This window comes from Dipodomys merriami, unplaced genomic scaffold, assembly GCF_024711535.1.
Source record: "Dipodomys merriami isolate MVZ:Mamm:240054 unplaced genomic scaffold, mDipMer1.0.p SCAF_11, whole genome shotgun sequence".
NCBI lineage: Eukaryota > Metazoa > Chordata > Mammalia > Rodentia > Heteromyidae > Dipodomys > Dipodomys merriami.
In genome coordinates, this window is record NW_027202382.1 from 27,143,547 (window position 1) to 27,158,622 (window position 15,076).

Consider the following 15,076-nt stretch of genomic DNA (forward strand, 5'->3'; position numbering starts at 1 on the left):
AATTTAGCACAGTATCTATGGCCTATTTGCTATGTTATAAACACTGTCCTAGGTTCTCTACATAAGATATTTCTATCTTACTCTTGATAAATAGGTGATATCAAGTGTTGGTGTTCCAATTTAAGTTCATTTTGGCTCTAAGACCTTTTAAGATTTTGAGAATGTGCACATTTATTCAGCAAGCGCTTCTGTAACGGTTACTAATTTCTGGTTACAGCCACACGTCTGCTACAAATATCAACTCATTCTCATGTCAGTCTTGTAATCCCACTTTGTGATCCCAAAGTTGACACCACAGAGATTAAGTAGCTTCATAAGGCACTCAGCTTGGGAGCCATGGTGCTCAATTCCTATGGACCATTAAAAGGTAGCATTGTAGAAAAACTGTAGACATTATCTAGACTTTTGTTCTGGAATCATGCTTTTGTCACTATTCTATGTCACCTTTTTTTGTTGCTAAACTGCGTAATTAACATTTGATAATATTAATCAACACACAACAAGGAACAAAACCTGCAAGTCTTAGGAAGCAGGTGACGTGTGGCTTCTCAACAGAAACATGACACACCATACCCAAATGGAAAACTTCGAACCTATGAACAGCAAGGAGTAATAATTATTTTTTCTGTGGAGTGCCTGAGCTATTACTCATTGGCCTCATTATCATTGCATCTCTTGGCTCTACTTTTTATAGCAATTAAGAAAATGAAAGATGGGCTAAAGTGTTCACAACACATAGCCTAGGGAGAGCTGCTGAATTATTAATCAAATCTAACAGGCTTATATGTGAAAGAGAATCCACAATTCAGAGATGTAAATGAAACTTTGGAGAGTAGCTACCTTTGAACATTAATGGATACTTATTCTAGTAAAAGTGATTCATCTATTTATTGAAAAAGTTATCACTCAGTAGTATATTCTAGATAGAGAAATTTCTAGCAAAAGCCATTTAGTTTGTTTGGAAAACTCTTTTAGCATTTTGGTCCAGATTCTTAGGGGTTTTTTTTTTGTTGTTTTATCCCCCCCTTTTCCCCAACATTTAAAGCATACACATAATCATTAAGTTGTAATTATAAAGAAATTTACCCTCCTTAGAAAAAAGCATCCTGATTTAAGAACTATTCAAGCTAGCTAGAAGATTCTGTTTCATGAGAGTCATGACCATTTTTATTAGGAGCCATAGTCTGAAAAAGAAAAGTATAAATTAATTTTCACAGCCTGTGGATTTCTACAAAATTATAAACAGACTAAAGCCTAGTGTTAAAAGCATTGGTTTTGGAGAGAAGTTCAGGGGTGGTGTTTTCTTTTCAATTATCTACTTTTTGATCCATCAATTTTTATTTCACAACCTTCTGTCCTGATTGAAGATTCCATTGTAGATTCTCAAGCCATGGTCTTACCTTAGTTTTACTTCACTTTCATAAGTGTATGTCTCTCCAGTTGCCACTGCATTGGCAACAAATGGTGGGGGTCCACAGGACAGAGGCTCACACACTGGGTAAGGGTGGCTCCATATCCCTGCCTCTGTACAAATCAGATTAGAACTGCCTTGCATCACATAGCCAGATCTGCAGCGGTAAGTCACCACATTTTCCTCTGAATTGCTGCTTTCACTGATGAGTGCATTTGGTATGGTTGGGAGAGAACCACAAGAGGTGTGTTCACAGTGTGGGAACTCAGAACTCCACTGACCATTGGCTTCACAGGTGATTTCAGAAAGTCCTAGGAGCTTAAAACCTTTGAGACATTGAATCTGGGCTGTCTTTCCACAGCCAAAATCAGTTCCATTGATAGTTCCATAGTGGATGATTGGTGTAGAACACATGCAAGGTAGGCAGGAAGGTGGGCTGCCACTCCAAGAACCATTGGAGAGACATCTTCTTGAAGGACTTCCATGGAGTTTATAACCAGGAAAGCACTGATACTGTATGTGTCCGCCATGATAAAAGGAAAAACCATTAGGGAAGCCTTGGGGAAGATCTTCAGGAGGTCCACAGGTGACTGGTTTACAGAGAGGGATCTCTGCATCCCAGGTACCATTAGATTGACAAGTGATTTTCTGAGCACCATGCAACACATAGCCCTCCTGACAGCGGAACAAGACTTCCTTCTTGAAGCCATAGTCCCGGCCATCCATCACCCCATTTGCCACCTGTGGAGGGGTGGCACATCTGACAGGTATGCATTTAGGAGTTGCTTCGCTCCAACTTCCATCAGCAAGACAAACACGACTTCTGGCTCCCTCAAGCAAGAAGCCTTCATTGCAGGTATACTCAATCTCTCTTCCAAAGGTGTAGTCTTCTCCTTTGACTTGGCCATTCGCTGATAATGGAGGTGAGCCACAATCCACAGGAAGGCAGATTGGTTCATGCCCATCCCAGTTTTTATTATCCTGGCATGTTCTCCTCTCCGGGCCATTGAGCACATAGCCAGGGTCACACTCATAGTACAACACACTTAGGTATGTGTAGTTGCTTCCTTTGATGGATCCGTTCATGATGGGATTTGGCTTTTTGCATGCAATGGTTTCACAGTGAGGGGAAGCCCCACTCCACTTCCGGTTCTGCAGACAAAGTCTCATGTCAGAACCCACCAGGATGTGACCGGGTTTGCAGCTGTACTGTACAGCACTTCCCATGGTCGTCTGTGTAAAATGCAAAAGGCCGTTTTCAGGAGCAACTGGCAAGTCACATTCAATTGAAATGCAGGAAGGTGCACTGCCATTCCAAGTGCCATCTTCCTGGCACATCAGCACAGGGTTTCCTAAAAGTTCATATCCTGGATTACAGGTATAGGAAACCATTGTGCCATAGAGAAAATGTGATGAATGTGTACTGGAAGATTCCTTCACATTGTCCCAGCTTTTAGACTCTGCTCCTGAAGGATGAGGGCGAGGAGTCAGATAGGGAACTTCCATCATGTCATCTTCTTGATCAAAATATCTCTGGCCATCTTTGACTTCAGTACAGTCTCCAAAATCTATGTGAGGAGGGAGCCCACAGTCTATGGGAACACAAGTTGGAATGGAGCTTGACCATCCTGACTCTTCACAGGTCTGCATGGCATGACCAGACACCTGGAACCCAGGGAAGCAGCTGTAGATGATCATGGCCCCGTATCTGTAATCAGCCCCTTCTACAAAACCATTTTCAATCGGCTGTGGGGCATTACAGTGGATGGCACTGCAGGATGGGGCAGCCATATCCCAGTCACCTGTTTCTAAACAGGTCAAGGCTTTGGACCCTTCCAATCGGAAGCCTTCATCACAGGAATACGTGACAGTCTGCCCGTAATGAAGGTTGGTAGAAGAGAATTTGCCATTCAAAATCTCCTTGGGCTTTGGACACTCAATGGGTTTACATGTTGGTTTTCCTCCAATCCAGTCACCATTTTCACCACAGAGGGTGGTACTATTCCCCACTAACTCAAACCCTGGCTTGCAGGTGTAGAGAGCCGTGCTGAGATAGGCAAGGCCTTGCACATCAATGATGCCATTGAGGATTTCCTCAGGATGGGGGCATTCTACCGGAACGCATTCTGGCAGTGGGGAGCTCCAGGTACCATCGGCTTGGCAGATGGTGTTAGGACTGCCTCTTAAAAAAAACCCATCCACACAGGAATACTTGACAGTACTTCCAAAATGGAGAGTGGAAGAAGGCACAGGGCCACCAAAGGAGATCAGGGGAGGTGGGAGGCAAAGAACCATCTTGCAAACAGGGAAGGAGTCATTCCATTGCTGTGACGGCAAGCATCTCAGGACAGAGGGGCCCTGCAGGGCATGGCCTTCTTTACAGGAAAACATCACCACGCCAACTTCAGAAGTTAACTCTTTTAATATGAGCTGGTTCTCTAACAGAGGTGGTTCAGGGCACTTGGTGGGCACACACTTGGGGCTTGGCTTCTTACTCCACTTGCCAGATTTCTGACATGTCCAGGCACTGTCACCGACAAGCTCATAACCCTCATGGCAGAAAAACTGAACCTTGGAGCCCACTTCAAAGTTTTCCCCTTTCATGAAGCCATTCTGGATTGGTGGAGGTTTCCCACAGTTCAGAGGGACGCATACCAGGGGGGATTCACTGTGCCAGTGGCGATTGGCTTGGCAGACAAACAGAGGATTCCCCACGGACTTGTAGCCTGGATTACACTGGTACCTCGCTTCACTCTCGTAGATCCTGCCGGTTGTATGCTGAGTAATGGGGAGGAAAAAAGTGAATATTAGGTGCCTAACATGGATACAAGTAATTGAATGCTTTCATATTAAAAAAAAAAAAAAAAGAACATACAAGTTAATTAGGACATCAGGAAATAAAGTCTTACGTTTTTAATCCAGTAGGTCCACTCTATTTTTAGAAATAAGTACAGTTCAAAAAGAAATATAGTCATTACATTAATCATGTAACTGTAACATTTTTGTACATCACCTTTACAATAAAATTTTTTAAAATGTGCAAATGTAGAAGCAAATCGTAACAGATCAAAGTAGATAATCCTTGCTATAGATAGTTTTACCACAGGGTAGAGCCCAAAATAAAAAGATCATGGAAGGAGCAATTCCAAAAATTACAAATAACTCTGTCAAGCATTTGTATAGATATATCCAAACGTTCTATTAGAGTTATTTTTTTCTTTCACAATATACTTAAAAAAATTCTGTTGTGGTATGAAGATGGAAAATAAAAATCAATCTTCTACCTTTTCAGTAGCGAGTTTAAGCCAGGCGCCAGGCGCTTGTGGCTTCTGTCTGTAATCCTTGCAACTTGAGAGAATGAAATCAGTAGGATAGCAGCTCAATCAGTGCAGGCAGAAATGGTTGCGAGACTTCTTCTCAATGTTCAACCAATAACTGGGCACAGTGGCACCAGCCTGCCATCCTAGCCACATAAGAGGCTGAGATTGTTAGGATTGCAATTCCAGGCCTGCCTTGGCAGAGAAGCCCACAAGATTCTGTCTCAGTGGAAGAAGTAGTGGCATGAACCTGTTTTTCCCAGCTATGACAGACAATATAAAACAGATAGCTGGGGCTGGGAAGGTGGCTTAGTGGTAGAGCGCTTGCTTACATGCCTAAGGCCCTGGGTTCGATTCCTCAGCACCACATAAGCAAAAAGAAAAAAGCTGGAGTGGCGCTGTGGCTCAAGTGGTAGAGTGCTAGCCTTGAGCTGAAGAGCTGAGGGACAGTGCCCAGGCCCAGAGTTCAGGCCCCATGACTAGACCCCCCCCCCCAAAAAAAAAAAAACAGATAGCCTGTAGTCCCAGGCACATATCTGGGCAGAAAGTGAGACCTCCATCTCAAAACTAAGTAGTGAAAAGTAGGGCTAGTGTCATGGTTCAGTAGTTAGGCCCTTGCCGAGCAAGCACAAGGCCTCAAGTTCAAAGTGCAGTACCACTGACTAGAAAATAAATATACAAAGAATTTAAGACTCAGGACCTCAAAATTAAAATAAATCAGAATAAATTCTTTTGTATAATTAATATAAAAGTTAAAAAATTAAAGTGAATATGTAACACATCATTTTAAGCAGATAAATTATAAAAATCTAAAACTTATTATGCTTTTTGTGTGAAATTGTGAATTCTAACTCCTAAAGTTTCACGAATTTAACAGTACTTGGAAAAAAATTCAGTATTTGGAAACAATTGTTTTATGTTGTCTACTGCTCAACATATGATTGTAAACACAAATGCCATAATAGACTGATGCTCTATTAATAAAAGCTAGACCTCCAGTGCTCCTAATGGTACCCAGCACCTGGTAGATGCTCTAGAAACACCCGTGAAACAAATAAATAAATAAACCTTTCTTACTAACAGTCTATATCCTCTATCTGTAAAGGTCATATATCCAAGGGAAGGCTGTAAATAAAAAACTTTTCATTTTTGTCTTGATGTTCTTAAATATAAAGGAAAGGCAGTGGGTAGGTGGAGACTTTAAAGAAATACTGTAATCAAGCCAGGCACTGGTGGCTCATGCCTATAATCCTAGGATCTCAGTCTAGACTGAGATCTGAGGATCATGGTTCAAAGCCTGCTGGGTAGGAAAGTCCATGAGAATCTTATCTCCAATAAACCAAAAGAAAACTGGAAGTGGCTCTGTGGCTCAAGTGGTAAAGTGCTAGCCTTAAGCTGAAGAGCTCAGGGACAGTGCCCAGGCCAACAGTTGAAGCCCCATCACCACCACCACCACCATCACCACCACCACCACAACAACAAAAAAAAAAAAAAAGAAAGAAAGAAAGAAAAGAAAAGAAAAAGAAACACTGCAATCAGAATATCTATGTAAAATGTATCTAGGTAAAATGGCCTTTGATTTATGGGATTCTTGATCCTGTTTTCTTGATGAATTTATGAAAAAGAAACCTATTAGTTTGGAAGCAGACATGTTTGGGGGTGATACTGAATTCTGTCCATTATGATGAACTACCTTTACAGCTATTGAGAGAGCAATGTAAAACCTTTGTCAGAGTTATTTTATTCTATATTTTGCTGAGAAAGTGAATTTCTTTAGATCCTATTTATATCTTATATATTTTCTTTTCCTTTTTTTGGTGTCAGTACTGGGGCTTGAACTTTTGTCCCTTGGCTTTTTCACTCAAAGCTGATGCTTTACCATTTGAGCCACACATCCACTTCTGGCTTTTTTCATGGTAATTGAAGATAAAGAGATAAAGGACTCTCCTGTCTGGCTCTGGTGATCCTCAGCAATCAGCCTCCTGAGTAGCTAAGACTACATGCATGAGTCACTGACACCATCCAGCATAGATCTTGATTTCCTAAATTTTATGTCCATGTTGAAGTAATTTGTATAAATGAAAACAACCTTTTATTGAAATGGTCTTAATCTAACTTCATATTTAGGGCCAAGATATTGCCACAAATAGCTTAGAAAAAACAGTATTAAGAGATGGTATTCAAAGGATTCATACTCTTCTTAAACCTCCACCTGGAGGTTTAAGGCACTTCTCTGTTTCAACAAATCGACTCACTGGCCCTGCTTTTGAATACCTGGACGGTGGTAAGGCAGCTGGAAGCATGGACTATTTGCTATTCAGTGTCTTACCTGCAGAAAGCCATTCTCTACCTTCGGTGGTTCACTGCAGGAAACCGGATGGCATGTGGGTATGGGGCTACTCCATTGTCCGGTGGCTTCACAGGTGCTCTTCTTCTCCCCTTTAATGTAGAACCCTTTGTGGCAGCTATAGGCCACCATGGCTCCAAAACTGTAGTTGGATCCACTTGCATAGCCATACATGATGCGGGGCGGTTCCCCACAGCGCACGGGGATACACTGGATGGAGAGCGGGGAAGGGCTCCACTGGCCACCTCTCATACATTCGATCTTTGCTGAGGTGTTCAACACGAAACCTTCCATGCACTTGAAGCTCACGACAGAACCAACTGCAAATTTTGCTTTGCTCACAGATTCCAAGATGCTGTATGAAACAGATGGAGGTTTTTCACAGAAATGGGCTATGCAACGGGGGACTGCCTGACCCTCTGGGGGAATCCATTTGCCCTGAGCATTGCAAAGGAGCTGGGAATTGTCTGCCAGGCTGTAACCATCGGCACAGTAGTAGAATGCAATGTCGCCAAAGAGCCGATGGGCTGTCTCCGGAGAGGCGTGTTCCACACTGGGGGGTTCATCACAGGAGACAGCTAGACACTGTTGGTTACTTCCGTTCCATTTGCCATTGGCCAGGCATTCCACGGTGTCCGGACCAGCAAGGGTATAGCTATGAGATAATAAGTAAGCATAGTGCTTGAGAAACACTACTTATATCTTCTGTTGTTTTCTTCTTTCTTTCTTTCTGATAAATGGCACCATCTATCCTTCTAAAGTGAGATGTTAATACTAGGGGGAAAATGAGGGTAAAAAATAAAACAAAAATATATCTGAGCCAGGCACTGGTGGCTCACACCTGTAATCCTAGCTACACAGTAGGCTGAGATCTGAGGTTTGTGTTCAAAGCCAGCCCTGTCAGGAAAGTCTGTCAGACTATTATCTCCACTTAACCACCAGAAAACTGGAAGTGGCACTGTAGCTCAAAGTGGTAGAGCACTAGCTTTGAGCAAAAGAGCTAAGGGATAGAGCCTAGGCCCTGAGTTCAGGCCTCACAACCAACAAACAAAAAATTTATATGTGTGTATGTATACATATATATGCATCGGTGTGTGTGTGTGTATGTGTGTGTGTGTGTGTGTGTGTGTGTGTGTGTGTGTGTGTGTGTGTGTGTGTGTGCTCAATTAGAAAAGTTTGGTCTCCATGTCACTTGTCACCATAGTCCCCAACTTGCTATAGGCAATGTACATCAAGAGACAACAAGAACAGAATCCAAGATAACTTAAAAAGAAGTGCTAAGGTGCCCAGAGAGGTGCTAACAGAATCTCCAATTTTTTAGCCTTTAGTTGAATCTTGACATATACAGAACTCCATCATCCAGCGAATGATGTATCCAATAGAGGGATGTACAGCCATGGTACCAGTGACTCTGGCTTATGAAGGAGTCTACAGACCCCCTATTACTACACCACCTACTTTGCTGACCCTCCTAGAAAGCAGGCCTAGAAACTCAGTCTGGAGTATGCACTATTTTCGCTGCCTGGGAACTAGGAACAGGAAAGAATTACAAATCAAAATTGGAAATTACCACCTCTTATTCTAGCCTGCGAAAGAACAAATGTGTCTTCTGTTACTTTATCACTATCTTTCCAACCATGACTTTGTTTTTATTCTGTCTCCTTTTAAAACAACCATTACTGTTAGAATATTGAGCTTATTGATGAGATGACTCTCATTTGACATATGTAAATATATCTTGAAATTTATATTAACCTCTTTTGAAGAAATGGATTTAAGATTTTTACTATTAAGGAATCTAACAATTGTTATATTTCTTGTGTGTATATATGGGTGTGTGCGCATGTGTACTAAGAATTGAAGCCAATGCCTCATGTGTGCTATGCAAATGCTCTAGAATCATAGAATTGTGTGTGTGTCTGTGTGTGTGTGTGTGTGTGTGTGTGTGTGTGTGTGTATACGTATTGCTCAGGATTGCTTAACAGGCAAGCATTCTACCATTCCTCAGTCTTAATTGTTGTACATTAAAAACAAAAACAAAAACAAAAAACCGAGAAGTACACTTTGGTTCTATTTGACTCCATTCAACATTGGACATCTCACTCTTTAGATGATTTCAGCCTGATGATTTCGGCACTAGTTTTTGAAAGAAGCTCTAATGAGCTCTGTTTCGTGTAGACAGAGCTCACAGCCAGACACTTTGAGATATTCAGTGAATTTTAAAGCAGCACTTAGTGTCAGTCTCCATTATCTCCAATACCTTTTCCCATGTGGTTAGAATTAAAAACTACATTCTGCATATGGCTTTCCTATTCAGTCAGTACGAATAAGTTTTACATAATAGCTCTCAGTCTTTCTTTATGCACAAGGGGTTGGACCATATAGGATGACAGATTGATAGTGTGCAAAAAATCTTAAATTGTTCTCAAGTGCTGCCTCAACAAAGCTGAGCAAAATATTAGGATATGCAGGAGAGTCACTCTTATTTTCATTATTACTCTTATTGAAAAGACTGATGATAGTTTTCAAAGAATATCTAACAACTAATTAGGCTGTCATTTTGAGATTAATGAAGAGTAAGAAGAGCAAAATAAGGAGGTGCTTAAATGGAATCCTGACTAGACAAATTGAATTTTTTTGTTCTTGTTGTTTTTAGCAGTACTTAGGTTTGAGCTCAGGACCTCATACTTGGTAGGCAGATGCCAGGCCACCGAGTCTTGCCTCTAGCCCCTTTTACCACTGGTTATTTTCCAGGTGGGTTCTTCTTTATGATCGAGCTGGCCTAGTTTGTGATTCTCCTACTTACACTTCCCTATGTTGCTGGGATAACAGGCATATGTCACTGCACCCAGCCATGGTGTTCCTCTACTGGCTGAGAAAACAGGTACTTGACACTGTACTCACCATAGGTTGAGATGGAATCCCTCAAACTTCCTCCTCCTCCTCCTGTTCCTCCTCCTGCTCCTGCTCTTCCTCCTCCTGCTCCTCCTCCTCTTCCTCCTCCTTTTTTGGCCTGGCTAGCCTCTAACTATGATGCCCCCAATCTCTGCCTGCCAAGTAGCTAGAATTATAGATTTGAGCCACCATGCCTAGTTGATTGGTTCATTTTTTTTCCCAGATGATGGGTTAGTAATTCACATAGCCTCAGCACTGTGCCTAGCTATACAGATAGGAGTAGCAGAGTTGTGTAACTGTAATCCCTCTGTACAGTATTTTCACAATAAAAAAACATAAAAACAGAAGTAGCAGAGTTGGGAACTGAATTTAGTTGATCAGATTCCAGCATTTACATTTTCCTTCAATATTGCTGTATCTCTCCCTTTTTCTTTTCAAAGTGAGTCAATCATAACTATGATTTGTAGGTGTGTAGTAGTACCACCACTGTAGGGGGTGACTAATAGAAATTATTTGACTCACCTATCAGTAAAGACTCTTGTCATTATATACCAAGAATTTTACCTGGGGTCCCTCTTAGTACTTTACGGAGTCAACTATTATGAAAAAGATGGGATTCCTTCATCTTAGCCAGAAATAGGAAATCTATAGAAGATAGACAAATCAACAAAAATGATAGAGCATCATCAGAGATATGTGCATTTAACTTGTGTACAACCATATGTTATGGACAGAAGTGTCTCTAAATGGGTACTCATAGACTTCTCCAATAGCTGAGTGAGGTCTCCATCTAGGGCTCCTTCATTTTTGAATAAACTCAGTTCCTTATATGAGGATCTGAACTGAACACATATTTAGGTAGCTTCTGTCTTAGAGGATGCAGGGAAATACCTACAGGCAATATGCTAAGGACATAGTTTTATTATTAAAAAAGATTCATACTCCCTAATTTGTAGATTCCATTGTTCTTGTGTAGTATGTGCTCTGAGTGGAAGTTCCACTTATTGAAGTTCCTAATGTTTTACAGCACAATTTACAGCATTTTCCTACTTCCAAACAGACATCTTTATGTCCAGGGATTCCTTGATGTGGCTAGCATAGTTCACTGGCTCAAGTTCAGAGAACTAGCCTTAGACATCCTTGGTTTATAAGAATCTATTGTGACATCCATAAAAGTCTTGCTTTATGGCAGAAGCACCTGCCCCAGAATGAACCCTCCTTTTTCCAGAGTCTCTTGAGAACATGAGAACTGTGCTTTATAATTTCAGACCTCTGACTCCTGAGCTTCTGAAAAATTTCCACCAGCAGCTCCTCCCTGATGGAAAAAATACACCAAAACAATTCTACAATCTAATAAAAAATTTGCCCCAAATATGTTTTTGAATAAGTCAGTTCAAAGACTACATTTTCAATGCTACTCCTAATTTCTTTGAACTTTGATCTGACTTGAAAACTTGACTTTTCTTTATGACTTTCAAAGCACACCTCGTTCTTCACTTACTGACTCTTATGAGCCTGCTCTGGGCTAGAGTCTCTTCCCTAGTGCATAGATGCTTCCTTAGGGAAGTATTTATACTTCTTTTCCTCCATATCTCAACATAGAAAGAGTAATTTCTTCTTCCTGATGAATAGGAATGGAGGAAATGGCTCTCAAAAGAAGTCATGTGAGGAGAGAAGTAGAGAACATTTGTTCAGCAAGAGACAGGAGCAAAAGCATAGGAACAAGATACGACTAGGAAATGGTGGGAATTTAAAAATAGGAGTGGCATAAAGACACTTGGAAAAGGGAAAGAGAGAAACTAATATTGTATGTGATTGTGTGTGTGTGTGTGTGTGTGTGTGTGTGTGTGTGTGTTTTGTTACTGTGCTGGCTGATGGTGAGGATGTGGCAGATAGAGATTAATGGTGGTACATCACAACTTTCATCTCTATGCCTGTTCCTGGCTCAGAGTTCCCTAAGGTCTTTGTAATTCTCCAAGTGGCAGGGTAAGCAGTAGTTAATGAAAGTTAAGGACAGACATTTACTAATAATGAATAGTATTATTTTCTTTTTTGTTGGTAGTGGGGCTTGAACTCTGGGCCTAGGCTCTGTCCCTGAGCTCTTCAGCTCAAGACTAGTGCTCCACCACTTGATCTACAGTCCCACTTTTGGTTTTCTGGAGGTTTATTGGAGATAAGAGTTTCACAGACTTTCCTGCTGGGCTGGCTTTGAAACTCAATCCTCAGATCTCAGCCTCCTGAGTAGCTAGGATTACAGGTGTGAGCCACCAGCGCCCAGCTTAAATGTATATCTTCTAAAAATACATAAATCAGTCTTTTAAGATTGTAAGGGAGGATTTATTTTCCACACGACACTTATTTTAATTAAAGAAGCACTTAAAGGATGATCAACTTTGTACAGATGATAAGGCAAACACATAAATGCTGGCTACAAAAGCAAGAAAGATTAGACCTGGGACAAATTTAAAATGGAAGACTCTTTCATTAAATTCTATGCAGCATTTTGTATTGTCATTTAAAGAAGCATTGAGGATATTCAATGCAGATTTTTATTTTAAAAACTAGGCCATGCAGATACTAAAACAAATTGTTCTGCTGCATACATCAAAAGGAAAAAAATGGCCAGTGTCACCATGGTGACACATCTAAGGATAAACTGGCCAAAATGCATTTTCATGTTCTTGGATCAATAACTAAAAGTCTTTTGAAACTTCAGCAGAGTAATTTTCAGACACAGACTTCAGTGATTTGATTCACATGAAGTAGAAGCTTACTCATGAGCATGTGCCCAGAAAGCTTTGTGAAAGAGCTGCTAAGAGGAAAATGAGCTCTTCTAACGAGAAGAACCACCCACTAAATAGCACCATGAAATAGTTGCAACTTAATAAGATAAATAGAAAGCATGCATGGGCATCAGTAACTAATCTGGTTTTCAGTTCACAGCAACCATCAAAGCTTTTATCTTGTTATATTCAATCATTGCATTTACAAGCTTATAGTTGAGAAGAGTCAAAAGAGAAACATGTGATCTGGGTTTTATGACATTATTAACCCTTCCATCACTCTCGAGTTTCACACCATAAAGTATAAACCTAAGACAGAAAACAACAACAACTGACTACTTCGATGTTTATTCAGGTAGCTGAAACACTCTTCCCTTCCAGCATTTAAAAGTTGTGATGAAAAGTTTCAGTGAATGGATCAAGAAAATGTGGCATATATACACAATGGAATTCTATGCTTCCATCAGGAAAAATGACACTGCCCCATATGTAAGGAAATGGAAGGACTTGGAAAAAAAATCATATTAAGTAAAGTAAGCCAGACCCAAAGAAGCATAGGTCCCATGGTTTCCCTTATTTGTAATAATTAGTATACATCTAGGATAATCTTAGCAGAAGAGCAGAATAGCTCAAGAGCTGTGTATATATGACCATATAAGATGATGCTAAGCTAAATGAACTCCAAAACATGGACACAAGATGTTTTTCTTTGTCAGGACATAATTTGAAGTCACAAAATATACACAAATGTGCTTTCCATCACAATGGGGCTGTGGTGAAAAAAAATGACAAGATTGGGGAGATAACAGAACCAATTGTCTGAAGTCTAAAAATATTATGAAGTCTGTTGAAATAAAGATCAAACGCTCAAAATTCTTTTTAAGAAGGAGTAACTACGATCATAATTAGAACAGAAATTCTAGAAACCAAAATATGGAGAACAGAAAAAAATTAAATGGTAGGTCATTTAAAAGCAGAAATAATAGTCTGGGAAATAACCAGATGTACCACAAACAAGACTAATTAAGAAACATGAAAAAGCGTGGGCGTGATGGGTGAGAATGCGGACAGGGGTGATATTGATCAAGATGGATCCATAAACTGCGTGGTTAAATGGCAACTCCTTTGTACAACTACTTAAATATAATAAAAATGAAGAAACATGAAGAAGACAAGGAAAGGGCCCAATATATCCGAAAAGATTGCTAGAAAAAGAGAGAAGAGAAAGTGCAAAAGAATAAACATTTGCATTGAAATAACTAACAAACTAAAAAAATTGGTGGAAGACCTACATTCTTAGATCATAGTGATTTATAAACAAAGTGAAAATAAATACACCATTCACTATACTGCAGTGAGATAGTAAAACAAAATAATCAATGGGGAAATAATTTACTTATAGGGAAATAGCAATGCACTGATTTTCTCAGTCACAGTACTATCTTACTATTAATTGAACCAGATAACACTTTTTTTCTTTTGTACAGGGGATGTTACTCTGGATGCATAAGTAATTTTAAGTAGAAACTATACGGTTTGTTTGTTTTTTCCCTTCATATTTCAAATAGTTTGTCAGAAGTTTGGTCAGATAAAAAGAGACAAGAGAGAAGTTCTTCTTCCATGCTGGCCACTCTGTAGCTCCTCAAAAGGGGACAGATCATATAATGGGGTACAGTGTCCTTTCTCTTATCCAAAGTTTTAATTTTAGAAAACTGAGTTGTGATTCTTGATCTTTACTTAGGAAGTTTCGAGCTGTGCCTAGAAACCCTAGTGTTTCCCCTACCCCTTCCTGTAATATTTTCATGGTACCTAGCCTTACATTGAGGTCTTTGATCCATTTGGAACTGATTCTGGTACAGGGTGAACAGGGTGATACATGAGTATCTACCTTCAGTTTTCTGCATGTGGATAGCCAATTTTACCAGCACCATTTGTTGAAGAGGCTTTCTTCCAACCTATGTTTTTGGCTCCCTTATCAAATATTAGGTGGCTATTTGTAAGCTTATTTCTGGGTCTTCTATTCTGGGTCTTCTATTTTGTTCCATTGGTCCTCAGGCCTATTCTTGTGCTACTACCAAGTTGTTTTTTTTTAAAATTATTATTACTATGGCTTTGTAATAAAGCTTGAAGTGTGGGATTGATACTCCTACAGCACTGTTCTTCCTGCTAAGGATTGTTTTTGCTATTCGGGGTCTTTATTATTCCCTATGAATTTTTGGATTGATTTCTCTATTTCTTTGAAGAAATAGTTTGATGGATATTGGCACTGAATTTGTATATTGCGTTGGACAGAACTGCCATTTTCATTATGTTAATTCTCTCC

General features: G+C 40.1%; 1 protein-coding gene across 2 annotated transcripts in view; it reads right to left on the reverse strand.

The window, feature by feature from the left end:
- Svep1 (sushi, von Willebrand factor type A, EGF and pentraxin domain containing 1) overlaps window positions 1–15,076 on the reverse strand; it is a 162,338-nt gene that overhangs the window by 32,774 nt on the left and 114,488 nt on the right. For both annotated transcript variants that reach the window (XM_070011444.1, XM_070011455.1), the window contains exons 37-38: window positions 7,058–7,730; window positions 1,401–4,189 (exon numbers count right to left, since the gene is read on the reverse strand). In XM_070011444.1, coding sequence (XP_069867545.1) covers window positions 1,401–4,189; window positions 7,058–7,730 — 3,462 coding nt within the window. The remainder of the gene's footprint in view (window positions 1–1,400; window positions 4,190–7,057; window positions 7,731–15,076) is intronic.